The sequence below is a fragment of the Barbus barbus genome, assembly GCF_936440315.1.
Source record: "Barbus barbus genome assembly, chromosome: 24".
Taxonomy (NCBI): domain Eukaryota; kingdom Metazoa; phylum Chordata; class Actinopteri; order Cypriniformes; family Cyprinidae; genus Barbus; species Barbus barbus.
This window is the reverse complement of record NC_136752.1, coordinates 3,201,483-3,214,861: the sequence shown is the minus strand read 5'-3', so window position 1 is coordinate 3,214,861 and position 13,379 is coordinate 3,201,483. Positions and strand designations below refer to the sequence as shown.

Here is a 13,379-nt window from a genome sequence, read left to right as displayed (position 1 = left end):
AAGCCTACAGTATATCATTGCGATGAAACTGTTGGAAGTGAAGCACTGAAAATAATGTGGGCTGTATTAATAATTTGAGTCCATCCAATAAATTTGTGAGCACCCTTTTGCTTACAACACTGAGCGTTTCTCCTACTAGCCATGATGCACTTGCTTACATTCATTTGAGAAGCAAGACATGGATCTTCACCAACATCCTATGAAAGATTTTAGTTTTTTTGTTTGTTTTTGGACTTGTCAACCAACATTTATCAGCCTGGATGCATGAAGTTTGTAATGGCTGCCAACTCACACCAAAGCTATTTGTTCATCTTCTCTCTCATATCACATAATGGACATTCTTCGATCAATATCAACAATTTTTGGTAAATGAATACATTGACAAATTTTGATATTGCATGATATGAGAAAAAATATTGTGGCGATATTTTTGGCCTCTTAACTTCAGACTGATTATGAAAAGTAAGATGCTGAAAAAATGTCCCTTTCCGTTTAAATTTGACTAATTTGATTCTTGACTCGGGTGACACTGAGACAAAAGACTTCCTGACCTGAAGAGAGTGCAGCGAGTCTGAGTTGAGATCACAATAAAGAATGATGTTGTTGACCATGCTGAAACTCTCTCTCACACCCAAGTGATAGAAGAGAGAGGGCTGCCGAAATGCATCCGTCATTTCCACCACTGCAATATCTGTGAACAGAGACAGAGAAGTGTTCACATATTTTGAAACACTTTTACGCAGACCTGACAGACAGACAGACAGTATGGGGGTTATTTTCTATCGGGCCTGTCCCTACAACTGAGTTCAACACCCTACATGCCGCATTTAAATATCAGCAGGAAGTCGGTTTCTCTGTTTGCGTGCATCTAAGCTAGAGCTGTTGTTTCAGTTAACCCAAAGGAAACAGACATGATAGAGAAATGAACAAAGCAACATACATTCCTTGGAAGGAAGACATGTAGAATGTATGATCATCCAGAGTCTTTGTATTTACCTCCGTATGACAGTGTGCCGTCTTTGTTATTGTTTTGCGTATGCAAGGCAGTTCAGGACCGTGATTAGTTCACACTTGAATCTGATACTGACCAAATTTAAAAAAAATAATGCTACCAGTGTAGGGGGAAAAACTGATCCGAGCAATAAATCAGAATTGAGAAATGCCTTAGTAGCAAGTGTCACAGTAACTATAGTAGTCAACATTTGAAGTGGATCAATAAAGTTCAAAGCTGAATGCATTTTGGTGTTAGGTTTTAGGACAACTTTGATGAAAGGTTTTGATCCACTTCAAATGTTGACTAGTGTAGATATCCACAATGATCTGTATATCGCCTCTGAAATCATGCCTAATACCTTCGGACAGGCTAAAATTCTCAAGAAGACATTACCAGAGTCATACCACTGGAAGTAGTGGTTGACCAATATGGGTTTTTCAGTGGCCAATGCGAATGTTGACACTTAAGAGAGCAAGGTGGCCTAAGGCTGATATAATGTCAATATATTACAACATATTACAAATTAATGAAAAACTATTGTACACAATATTTACTAAAATACTTTAATATTAACTTAGAAATGTTTACAATCCATTGACAAAGCTGGAAAAAGACTTTCAAATGAACAAAGCGATGCTTCTGTTAATCGATGTGTTGTTATCAGACAATGCCGATCATCTCAAGATGGATATCAGTGGATATCAGCAGATCATCGTGATTTTTTTATCTAAAGTTATACAGTTTTTTAATGCTGCATTTCATAAAAAGGTGATATGTACAACAGAGCTTATAGTCAACTAATATAATGCTAATGATTCATATTTCAAGTTTTCCTTAATGCAAATTATCATTAATCATACAGGTTGTGTAAAAGTGATGCAAATGTATTGAATTATATGTAGCCACTGGTATAACAAAAACAACTGACATGATTTTGTCAGGTCATTGGTTGTATATTTGTTCGGTTCTAAGAAATTGATCTATCTAAAAAGAAAAATTCTCTCATCATTTACTCACCCACGTCATTCAAATCCTGTATGACTTTCTTCCATGACACGCAAAATAGGTAAGACAACATTAGGCCATCATTCCATTTGCAATTTATGGAAAACAAATGCAATGAAAGTGAAAGGCTTTCAAGGTTGTCCTTCACTAACATTCTGCTGTACTGAATATTGCCGTTTATGCTCCATGGAAAAGGAGAGTCATACAGGTTTGGAACCTGTTAATGTGACAATGATGATCATTTCCAGCTGTGAATACAAGATCTAACATTCAAATTCAGAAAAAGAAATCTGTTCCAGATTTCACACATGCAAATGTAGTTTCGAATACTCCCACATAAATCAGTCACAGTTTTGCACGTGTACAGCTGCTGCAATGAAATTACTTTGTTGGGAAATGTGGTACGAGGCTGGGATGAGGTAGTAGTCATCCAACAAATGATTAGTGAGTTCAGTATTTTAACAGTAAGCTTACAATTCGTGTAAGCGGGGGGGGGGGAGTCGTGGCCTAATGGTTAGAGAATTGGACTCATAATCGAAAGGTTGCGGGTTCGAGTCCCCGACCGGCAGGGATTGTAGGTGGGGGGAGTGAATGTACAGCGCTCTCTCCACCCTCAATACCACGACTGAGGTGCCCTTGAGCAAGGCACCGAACCCCCAACTGCTCCCCGGGCGCCGCAGCATAAATGGCTGCCCACTGCTCCGGGTGTGTGTTCACGGTGTGTGTGTGTGTGTGCGTGCGTGCATTTGTTCACTACTCACTGTTGTGTGTGTGCACTTGGATGGGTTAAACGCAGAGCACCAATTTCGAGTATGGGTCACCATACTTGACAATACGTCACAACAACAACAATTCTCAAACAACTAAGATACACAACTTTAGTGAATATGTGATTTTGTGCCGTGGTGTGTTGGACCCATTCTTATAAGCACAGACAGTTTTGTGCAGTCTGTTTATAATTTGAATATCTGCTAGTTACCCCCTTGAAGGTCTTAGTATGAATTTACTGCAAAGAAATGCCTCTGATTGGGGTCTAGTGGACATGCTACAGTCATATTATACAGGGGTTTCAAAGAATGACTTGTCAATTATGGACATTTGTAGCTTTGCACATTCCTATAATGACAGGAAGCTGAAAAAAATACTTGATTTGAATGCAAACAAAGATTTAGGTGGTTAACAGGCACAGAGATTGTTCCAACAGCAATGATCCTCTAATCATGTTGCTATGTAACTAATTACCTTAAGGCCAAAATACGAAGACAACAAGCAATGGGTATTTATTAGCAAGATTCTAAAACTTTCATTTAACTGAAATCAAGCCATGATTTACGTAGAGGTACACAAACGCTTCGGATGAGGCTTAGCTGAGTAAGAGTATTAGGACTTCTGAGTGGAGTTTGTTTAAACAAGATCGATGTTGCTTGCAGACAGGCAGAAATCCATCATGCTGACATGCCAGATTGTATTGGCTGGACTGGCTGCACAATATAATTACTGAATACAATAGGTTATCCAAAGGTACAGAGTTTGGAGTAGAAATGACGCTGGGAGGGAAGCAAGTTTGGACCATTCAATATGTTGAACTGTACTGAAAGCTGGAATAGGGCTAAACGATTAATCTGAATAAAATGGAAATCAGGATTTGGATTAATGCACTTACTGAATTTGCAAAGGTTGTGATTTTTAATTAAATATATGCACAGAGTCAGTAGTAAATGCTGCTCGATCTCGGCAAGCGCTGTTAGTTTGAGTTTATGTTTATATGTTTATATAATTTAGTTATGATGTTTATATCAGCGATAGCTGGATGCCTTTATGCATATTAGGAATTTCCTGGAAGTTCTATTACTTCTATGATCCGTATGTGTATGAATTTTCCTCTGGCTATGAGTATAAATGTGTTTAACGCTCAGTAATGCTCATTCCATCCTAATGTGGGTAAAAATAAGCAAAATAACATTTCAAGTAAGCATTTGATAATCCATGTTTTTCTCTCGTGTACACAAGAGTTTTTTTTCCACAATGAAAGCAAAAAAGGCTCATATTTCATATTACAGTTTTTTCTAGATTGCTAACACACTATAATGGATTAATTTTACCAAATTTCCCAAACCATTCATTTAGTTCTTGAAACAAAGACACATTTTCTTGTGCATGGAATGATCATGAAGGAAGTTGGCCTACAGGCTCATCTACAGGGGTTTTGTACTCGTTACACATACAGTATAATTACAGTAGTCGCAATACTTTAGATGAGAGAACATTTCTATTCTATGTACTGTAAATACTGTAGCATGTTGTACAGACAAATTGATTTGTAGCCAAGTACTTCTTACATGTACTGTATTTTGAGGAACTGAGAGACGACTAACTATGAGAAGTAGAAAATCTTGTGTCAGAAAACTAAGAAACTACTATACTGCAAGTATGGCAAATAAGGTCATTTACTATATTGTAATGCAATTTATTTTTTAATGTAATGTAACTGACAGTATCCTGTATTGTGTTGCATATCAAGTTGACATTCTGTTCTTTGGTATCTGAACTTTTCTTCTCTTTTCATATACTGTAAGTGTATTGTGCAATGAAAATGTCACTGTATCAGCATCCCACAGTTTATGTTGTATACTGAAAGAGAATGTTTTTGACTAAACTATTTGATTTTGACCTGGAAGTTTGAGGTTTGAACAAGTTGGTGTGTAGTTTTGAGATTGTGTTTATAGTTCTGGGAAAATGGGGAATTGTTTCATGAACTGTGTGTTAGCAATAGAGAAAAACTGTACAGGCATGGATTCAGTTTTTAATTTTGCATACCTCCTGACAAAAATTAAGGAATTATAATGGTACAATATTTCAGAATAAACCTTAGTTATACTAAGTTCCAGTTATACTAACTTTTATAGTTTCTATACCACTGTAATTCATCCAACAAATTGTTAAAGCTTACATATAGTTGATATTACACACTGAGCAATAATGAATATAAAAACCATTTATGTGTCATTTATGTGGTTAAAACTGTTTGCTATATCATGCACCAATGTTGGGGGTAGGTTATTGCAATACCCACATTACTTATTGCTAATGCTAGAGCAGATTTTGTTTTTCAACATTAACTCCAAGTAAAGTGTCTACTATCATGTTTCAAATAACTTTTGTTAAACTAAAATGTCAAAATATTGTTCAAGTAACTTTCCAAACTGTAAACCTGTCCTTCACTGTAATGGTCCGGACTTTGATATTACCATCACATTTTTAAATAAACATAAAAGGCTCCCTGAAGTCTGTGTAGTGCTAGAGCAAAGTGAGTTTATTATTCTTAAATATTTGATAGTTTCACCCACACATTTCAAGGTGTGGCAACCTAAGATAGAAAACCACGTCATTCAGTGAAATGCCAAAAAAAATTAATTATATATATCTATATCTATCTCTATCTCTATCTATCTATCTATTACTGAAGAATGTTCAGCAATGACAAATGTTTTAACAGAAAAGTTTTAATGTTTTCTTTAAATATTAACGTTTTAATGCAGTTTTCTGTATTGATTTATTTGTGTCATGATTTATTTTAGATGTCCATGAACAAAGCTGCTAGGCACTGCCAAAAAGTAAAGGCATATCTAATAGCATGGACAGCACTATTAGCAAGGAAACAAAAAAAGATATTAAGGATTGCCAGAATAATACAGTAGCTCAACAATATTTCTGAACAAAATCTTTCCCCATGTTCAGGAGAGGCTGTTAAGGTGATTCTCCAGCCAAAATACCCATCCTGACGATGTCATTTGCCAAACAGAAAGTATTCATAAATAAAGCTGGAAGAAGTTTGGGGCCATGCACGTCAGAAACAAAGTGACAAGCTATGCAAGCATCGCAGGAAGCATCGGAACAGTAGAATGAAATGCTTATTTTCCAACATCTGCTTCCACTGTCATTTATCAGGAATATTAAAACTTTTTTTTAATGATACAGAATAAAAGCATTAATAAATTCATTAATGAGTAATATAAATATATGTATAATTGTCTTCATATAAGTAAATAAAAGAAAAAAAATGAAAGATAGTAAGAAACTATCAAAACTATTGTTACTATTGTTAACTACTGACTGCTATGCTGCTGGAAACCACATCCCAATGAACCGTTATTATCTGCTGTTGTTCTTCTAATCTCTTTTCCAAATATGCATCATGGGAAATTCACACGCATGTGGCTCTCAGTGGGTGTTATTTTCCAACCATTGCTCACATACCATTGGTCATTTAGTCCACTGTATTGGTTTTTAATATTTCTGATATTTTTATTACAACAGTAAATGTGGAAAAACTACTATGAAATCATAGTCGTTGGTTTAGAGTGAGCCATTAAAGCTCTCAGATGTTTTTAGACTGCTGAACATGGATATGAACTGAGGTCAGCATGAGTTAGCCGGACCTCATCTAATGTAAAAGGAATGTGAGTTCATCAGACTACAAGAAATGAGAAGGACACCTGAAACCAAATCTCTCTACAGCTAATAAGCATCTCGATAACACATTTCTAATAACTAGTTTACAGATATACTCCCTTGTTTGGATGAACAGGTCATTCCTGTTTATGCCTTTTATATAGTTCCTATACTAGTGTAATTAATCCAGCAAATTGTTAAGGCCTAGCTGTAGCTGACTTTTCACATTAAGCGATAATGAATGTAAAAACAACACAGCTCCTGGCCTAATGGTTAGAGAGTCGGACTCGTAATCGAAAGGTTGCGGGTTCGAGTCCCCGGCCGGCAGGGATTGTAGGTGGGGGGAGTGAATGTCCAGCGCTCTCTCCACCCTCAATACCACGACTGAGGTGCCCTTGAGCAAGGCACCGAACCCCCAACTGCTCCCCGGGCGCTGCAGCATGGCTGCCCACTGCTCCGGGTGTGTGTTCACGGTGTGTGTGTGCATTTGTTCACTACTCACTGCTGTGTGTGTGCACTTGGATGGGTTAAACGCAGAGCACCAATTTCGAGTATGGGTCACCATACTTGACAATACGTCACGACGTCAGCTCACCGTTGCAGAAACATATTTCAATGTTTCTTTGGCTGAACGTTCGAGACCCAGGTAAACAGTATACTGTACGTTGAGTAGGTACTCAATAATAATAACGGTTCAAATGTATGTACTAAACCATATAAATATAACCTGGATGAACTACATTCATCATGTGGTTATTGTGATAAATAAGCCAATCAGACTTGTAAACTGGCCAGTGTTTCATCTAATGCTTGACATTATTTTGAGATTATCATAGGAGTTGATAATCCATTTATACACAAAAATGGTTATTCCTTTCTTTTTTCAAAACAGGTTTACTCAAAATGCACTAAAATGTATACAGTACATTATACAGTACAGAACAGGTGTGTGATTCACAACTCCTCTCCTGTGGCCTCATGGGGTAGTAAAGTACCCACTGGATGTGCACTTTGAAATCTCACCAGAAGTAGTAGGTCATACTCGTTCTTTTCAAATGTGGTACTCTGTTAATGGTATTACACAACACAAATGGTTCAACTAGCATAAAATCAGACTTAAGCCATCACCACAAAACTTTCCAAAAAAAATGGAGACCGCTATCTGATGACCAACCCTTCCAGAGATAACCATAATATGCAAGAGAATTGCCAACTTTCATGTAATCTTTCATGTAAAAAAACCCACACCTTTGTTAAGATTGTGCTCCACTACAAACCATTATTCCTTCAAAAACTCCCACAGTTCCGAAGTACAATTACACTCCCACGCATCCACAGTTAAAACATGCTTAAGCCTTTTAAAAATGCAAGTATGTAAAACATGCTACCTTTGATCTATTAAAACATGCAGGCTCAAATTATGTACTTTATGGACTCATCAAAACAGCCAGATGTGTAAAATAATAAAGATATATCTATAGACCAAAAAGCATCTTAAAATATGCAAATGTAATAAATTCAGGTTTACAGCCTGTATTTACAGCATTTGTTATAACCTGAGGATTTCATACAAACAATTCTATATGTCAGTCCTGTACGGGAGTCAAAGAAAAAAAAAAACAAACACTGTATTTTAAATGTGTAATTCATTCATTTGAACACTTAAGTTAGGTTTTAACACTAGAATCTAAATGTATATTTTGATGGCCAAAATATGGCTGATATGTAACTCTTTTCTATCTGTTTTCTTTTTAATTATTATTTAAAAAAAAAAAAAACTTGCTACATGTACTGCGTTAAGCTAACTTGTTATAGCACTTGCATATTATTGCTCTTTTGTTGATTTTGATTGCTTCTATTGCCCTCATTTGTAAGTCGCTTTGGATAAAAGCGTCTGCTAAATGACTAAATGCAAATGTTATAACGTAGCATATAAAATACAAATTAATGACAATTAAGATACACAATACAAAAATGATCAGCTCATGCGATAATCTCAAAATAATGCCAAACACTGTATAAAACATTAATATGACACTATTTAAGTATGCAATTTGCTAGCCTAATTGGTTTATTATCTGGATTTCACCCTTGTGAACCACTGAATCTCACACAATCTGTGTTGCATGACTACACAAGACTTGGGTGTAGTAGAGTTGTATGGATTTATTTTATGGTGCACTTCTGTCCTTTCAGAACTTTACAGCCCCTGGTCACAGCATATTGTCTTTGTATAGAAAAATGATTTGTTAACATATTTTATCATACATTTCACAGAACGAAGAAGGTCATACAGGTTTTAAACGACATGGTGGTGGTGACAGAATTTGTATTTAATTGTTTTATTATATTTTTTCATTAAACTGAAGAAATGATGCTGTTAGAAGTTGCATTCATTTCAAATGCAGGTCTGGCAAGCTCAAAAAGCTTGCTGAAGTGCTCAAAACCGGATAAGGATACACCAGGATATGTAATCATTAGTCCACAACTATAGTCATAGTCTACATTTATGAAAACTGGACAAGCTACAAAACCCTCAAACAAATAACAAAGAGTCTTCGGGGCTCCAGCTATGTACTGACGACATGATAACATCTCAGCATCCAAAATAACATAGCGACTTAGCAAGAGCTGTGCGATGTTACCACACAGGAAACAACCGTTTTCATTGCAACCCATCTCAAGTTTTTTTAAACCTAAAGGCCACATGGATCAAACAGCATTCTAGGATGAATAGGACAAAAACTATGGTGTAACATACAGAATTGAGTGCAGAGAAATCAAACCACAATCAAAACCCTATCACAAATGATGAAGGGAGAACAGTGCTGTGGGCCAAACTCCAGGTGGTAACAAAAAAAAACTCTGACCGAGAAAATCTGAGTCTGTCTGTGATATAAAGTCCAAAAGAAACTAGGTCACAAAAAATGGCAATCACGCAAAGCACAAGAATAAATCTTTAGAAATTCTGCTTTTTAGAGATGGAAAATTAAAACTCCAAATCTTCAAATTAATAATAAATAAACCTACATATACATAAAAGCACAAGCTGAAGTGAAAGTCCACTGGGGAAAATACAGTCACATTGTCAGCATGTACAAATACTGATAAGGCAAGACATTGAGTGACTGCATACTCATTAAAAGTAACTACTGATTAATGAACGATTAATCAATTTCATCAATGTTTAATCTCTTCATTTGACCTCGATACTATCATTCCACTTATTCTACACTTATGGGTGTTATTTGGTTATTTTTAGGGTTTCATAACTGCAAATACCAGCAACATTTGCAAAACGATTAAATCAAACTACTTTAAATTCAGCGTTTTGTCACTGAATGCAGTGATCTCATAGATGAGGAGAGTTTTGCAATGCATAATAACAAACAGAGGTACAGGTAAGGGAATTTTGTTGTTATTTAGTGTTTTGGGATGAAGTAAAACCAAAAGCTTCAGCCCTTTTGGTTTTACTTTCATTAGCTCCGCTTGACCTAGTCACTTTCTGAGGAAATGCATGCAGCTCTGATTATGGTGATAATGACATATTTAAACATCTGAACAAGACTGTGATTCTCTGCAGTTCAAAAGTTTATTTTCAAGCTATTGCGCAAAACTTCACTTCCATTCAAGTTTATAAGCCTTTAAATGCCAGTCATTTCTCATGGAAATAAGGTTAAAGCCACTGCACTCCACCCAGGGTTGAGTGCATGTGGGAGAGTGATACCATCACTTGACCAAACAGAAAGAAACCAGCCAAACAAAACACACCTAAGAGAAGACCAAGCATGTGTGTTGTCAACAAACTGTTCACAGCAATATTTGTGCCCATTCAGCAAAAGACGTTCACATTCATTTGCAGGACATTCCCCAAAACTGTCAGTAGACTTACCTGCATTGTAAAAGAGATCAAGAACTGATGTTTCACCAAAGTCCAGCTTCCCAAAGGGGATTATATCTAGTTTAAATCCCACTATGTCACAAGCGTCCTTCAGACACTGTAAAGCCATGTTCTCCGGGCTGTGAGGTTGGCTTGTCTCAGAGTTCCTCACGTAGGCCACTTGCACGGCTCGGTTCTTACATTTCCCCGTGGTCAACAAGGTCCCATTGTCCGAGGGCAAACTGATCACCCCAGGGTTGGCGCTTTTACAGATGGAGGGGTCCTGCCAGAAGGTCCCAGCACCAGGATTCATGCTGCCACTGGATTCCCCATTACTCCCTCCCATCATGTCTAAGGGTTGGTCGAGAGAGGGTACTGAAAGAGAAATGGTCTCCAGATCTGAATTCATTTTTTCATCAGTTTGTTAAAAGACCCCAACAGTGCAGCTTCTCAACCGGCACACTTCATAGCTGGCATTCCTGGTAGTGGCACCAAATGAACAAATAAATGACGTGATACAACCTACGATAAAGGCCAATATCGTTTCATTTTTAGATGAAAATGTAGAAATCCGCTTAGCAGCATATAGGTCTAGACGAGAGAGAATACAAATGGGCAAGAACTGAATAACTGCGTTGATCACGGACACGCTCGTCACGACTCGAAGAAACGATACCACTCTCAAATTCATCGATGTCCTGAAACACAAGCGATTCCGAGGAACTTGCGCTCCTTTATATGAGCGCATGTAGTAACGCAGTTCTGTCGATCTAAACTGCGCGAGCATCACTGCGAGACATCAACGCGTTTCCTCGGTGCTGCTCGCTCCTGTTCATGCCATTCTGTTTATGTCATTAAATTACGAAATCGCACTCGGCTGAAGCGCGTTTGTCTGTTGGACCCTGCCCTGTTTCTATTATTATCTTCAGCACAACTCAGGCTCAGGGGGTGGAGAAACACTCCGAACTTACAGGAAGTGAATGTCTAAACCTACTATAGAAAAGGCTTGGGCAATGAATATTAAAGACGTATTAAATACGTAACGCTCACACAGCTGACCAACATGGGCTCTCCCAATACCCACACTTACCACAAATGTTGGTACTGGGATAGGTATTGATATTTGATATGATATTTATTCATTTATTTTTGGTTAAATTATTTATTTATTGACAACTCACACAACAAATACAAAAATAATATAATTCAGTCTTTCTTGAGACATGGGACAAAACGTGTCCATCAATTGTAACTGCTATCTAGTTTTAAAAATAACAATTTTTAATTGTAAATGTTATGTCGATTAATAATAGAATTGAATTATCCCCTCGGGGGATGTCATGGCCTAATGGTTAGAGAGTCGGAGTCGTTTTGTCTTCTCACTACAGGGTTCAATCATTCATATGCTATAACATAGACAATTTGTTTTTTAATGATGAAAAAGACCTTGTTTTATCAAAAGTAACACTTAATAATATCTCATATCAAAACAAGGTTGTTTTACAGTGACACATGCTTCATAAGGTTTCAAATTTGTGACCCCACTTTTTGTCAACACTGTCAGACATTCATTAAAATGTAATAAATCAGGGAATATCAGGGGCAGCTGTCACTCTAAACGAACCCCTCGCCACAGTCCTCCTCTGCAGAGTACATCACTGTCAGACAGACTCTGGTCAGTTTTATAGTTTTAGAATATTTTAAATCCTAAGGTTAATATTTCCTGGTCACAACCATGATATGTCAACACCATCTTCCAATTTCTGAGGAAATTATTTGAAATATTTAGATTATTTTATTCTCCTGAAGCAGGTTCCATTAGCATCTAGCATCAACAGAAAAAAACACAATGGCTACTACATGCCAAATTTGTCAACACCGTCAGATTTTGGGTTCCATTAATATATCAAAATACTTAAATGTGTCTCTTGAATAAAAGTTTTATATACAATAACATACTCACTGTTTGTTGTGTTTGTTTTAATACAGTAATTGATTGATTCAGTGTATTCAGTGTACAAATTCAGGTTTTCGTGACCACGTGTGTCAACTCCGTCAGATTAATATGTTGATAAGATTTCATTACGATATTTTATATTTATTGAGGAATTGTTGGTCACTTGTGAAAGCGTAATCTGTTGCTGACATGAGAATGTGTTTTGAAATGTTAAAAACATCTTGAATGCTGTTAAAGATAAAGTTTAAATCATATTACATATTTTGTTTAAAAAAAGATAAAAGTTGGGAGGTTGTATCAAATCATAGCTCAGTAGCTTAGTACATATAAGATGTATAAATGTAGTTTCATTTGTCTGAAAACAAGGTTTTATTTTTTCAATTTTGCACTGTTTTGTCCCACTTCTCAAGAATGACTGACGTACAACAGTAACCACTGTAATATATAAAACATTTCAAATAATAATAATGCATTAAAATAAATAAACAGATAATGCAGAAATATATATATTTTATTTTTTGCCTTGATGTTCCTTTCACCCTTTGAAGCTTCATACTGAAAAAGCTCAAACTTAAAGTGTAGAAAATTTGCTGCACTTATGGTCTGTGCACTTGACAACTTGTCTACTTGATGTGATGTATTTCCTGTATTTGGCTTCAAATGGGCATGAAGACCACAAGTGCGAGTAGAACTTCTGATTAGCCAATAGGAAAAACCTGTAGCATTATTTGCAGAGCTTTATTTACATGTTAATTTTCAGTATTATCATTGCACTTTTATACAAATGTCTGTAGTAGTTTGTTTCTATGTAACAGAAGGCATAATTCATTGTGGTGCTTCTAATTAAGTGATGAAAACCAATTGCGAATGTTTTACAAAATACCCATCTCTACACTGAGCAACACACATTTACTACAATATTATATGTAATATCGAATTAATTTAACTGATACTGGAAATTTCTTAATATCTTGTGCTTTTGGGCCACATGAGCACCAGAACATGATGAATGATTGAATATACTCGCCTCAAATACTGTCCACAAAGTGGTATTAATGATTGCATGGATTTAGTGTATTTTAAACACTGGG

At 36.4% G+C, this 13,379-nt stretch overlaps 1 protein-coding gene across 2 annotated transcripts in view; it reads right to left on the bottom strand.

Annotated features, from left to right (window-relative positions):
* Nucleotides 1-11,256, bottom strand: part of LOC306844205 (mitogen-activated protein kinase kinase kinase 5-like) — a 40,277-nt gene extending 29,021 nt beyond the window's left edge. The window contains exons 1-2 of one of the 2 annotated variants that reach the window (XM_079376165.1): nucleotides 10,344-11,256; nucleotides 552-691 (exon numbers count right to left, since the gene is read on the bottom strand). In XM_079376165.1, the coding sequence (XP_079232291.1) occupies nucleotides 552-691; nucleotides 10,344-10,740 (537 nt within the window). In that variant the 5' untranslated portion in view covers nucleotides 10,741-11,256. The remainder of the gene's footprint in view (nucleotides 1-551; nucleotides 692-10,343) is intronic. The other variant, XM_079376166.1, reaches the window with a different exon arrangement.
* Between the last annotated feature and the right edge of the window lie 2,123 nt (nucleotides 11,257-13,379).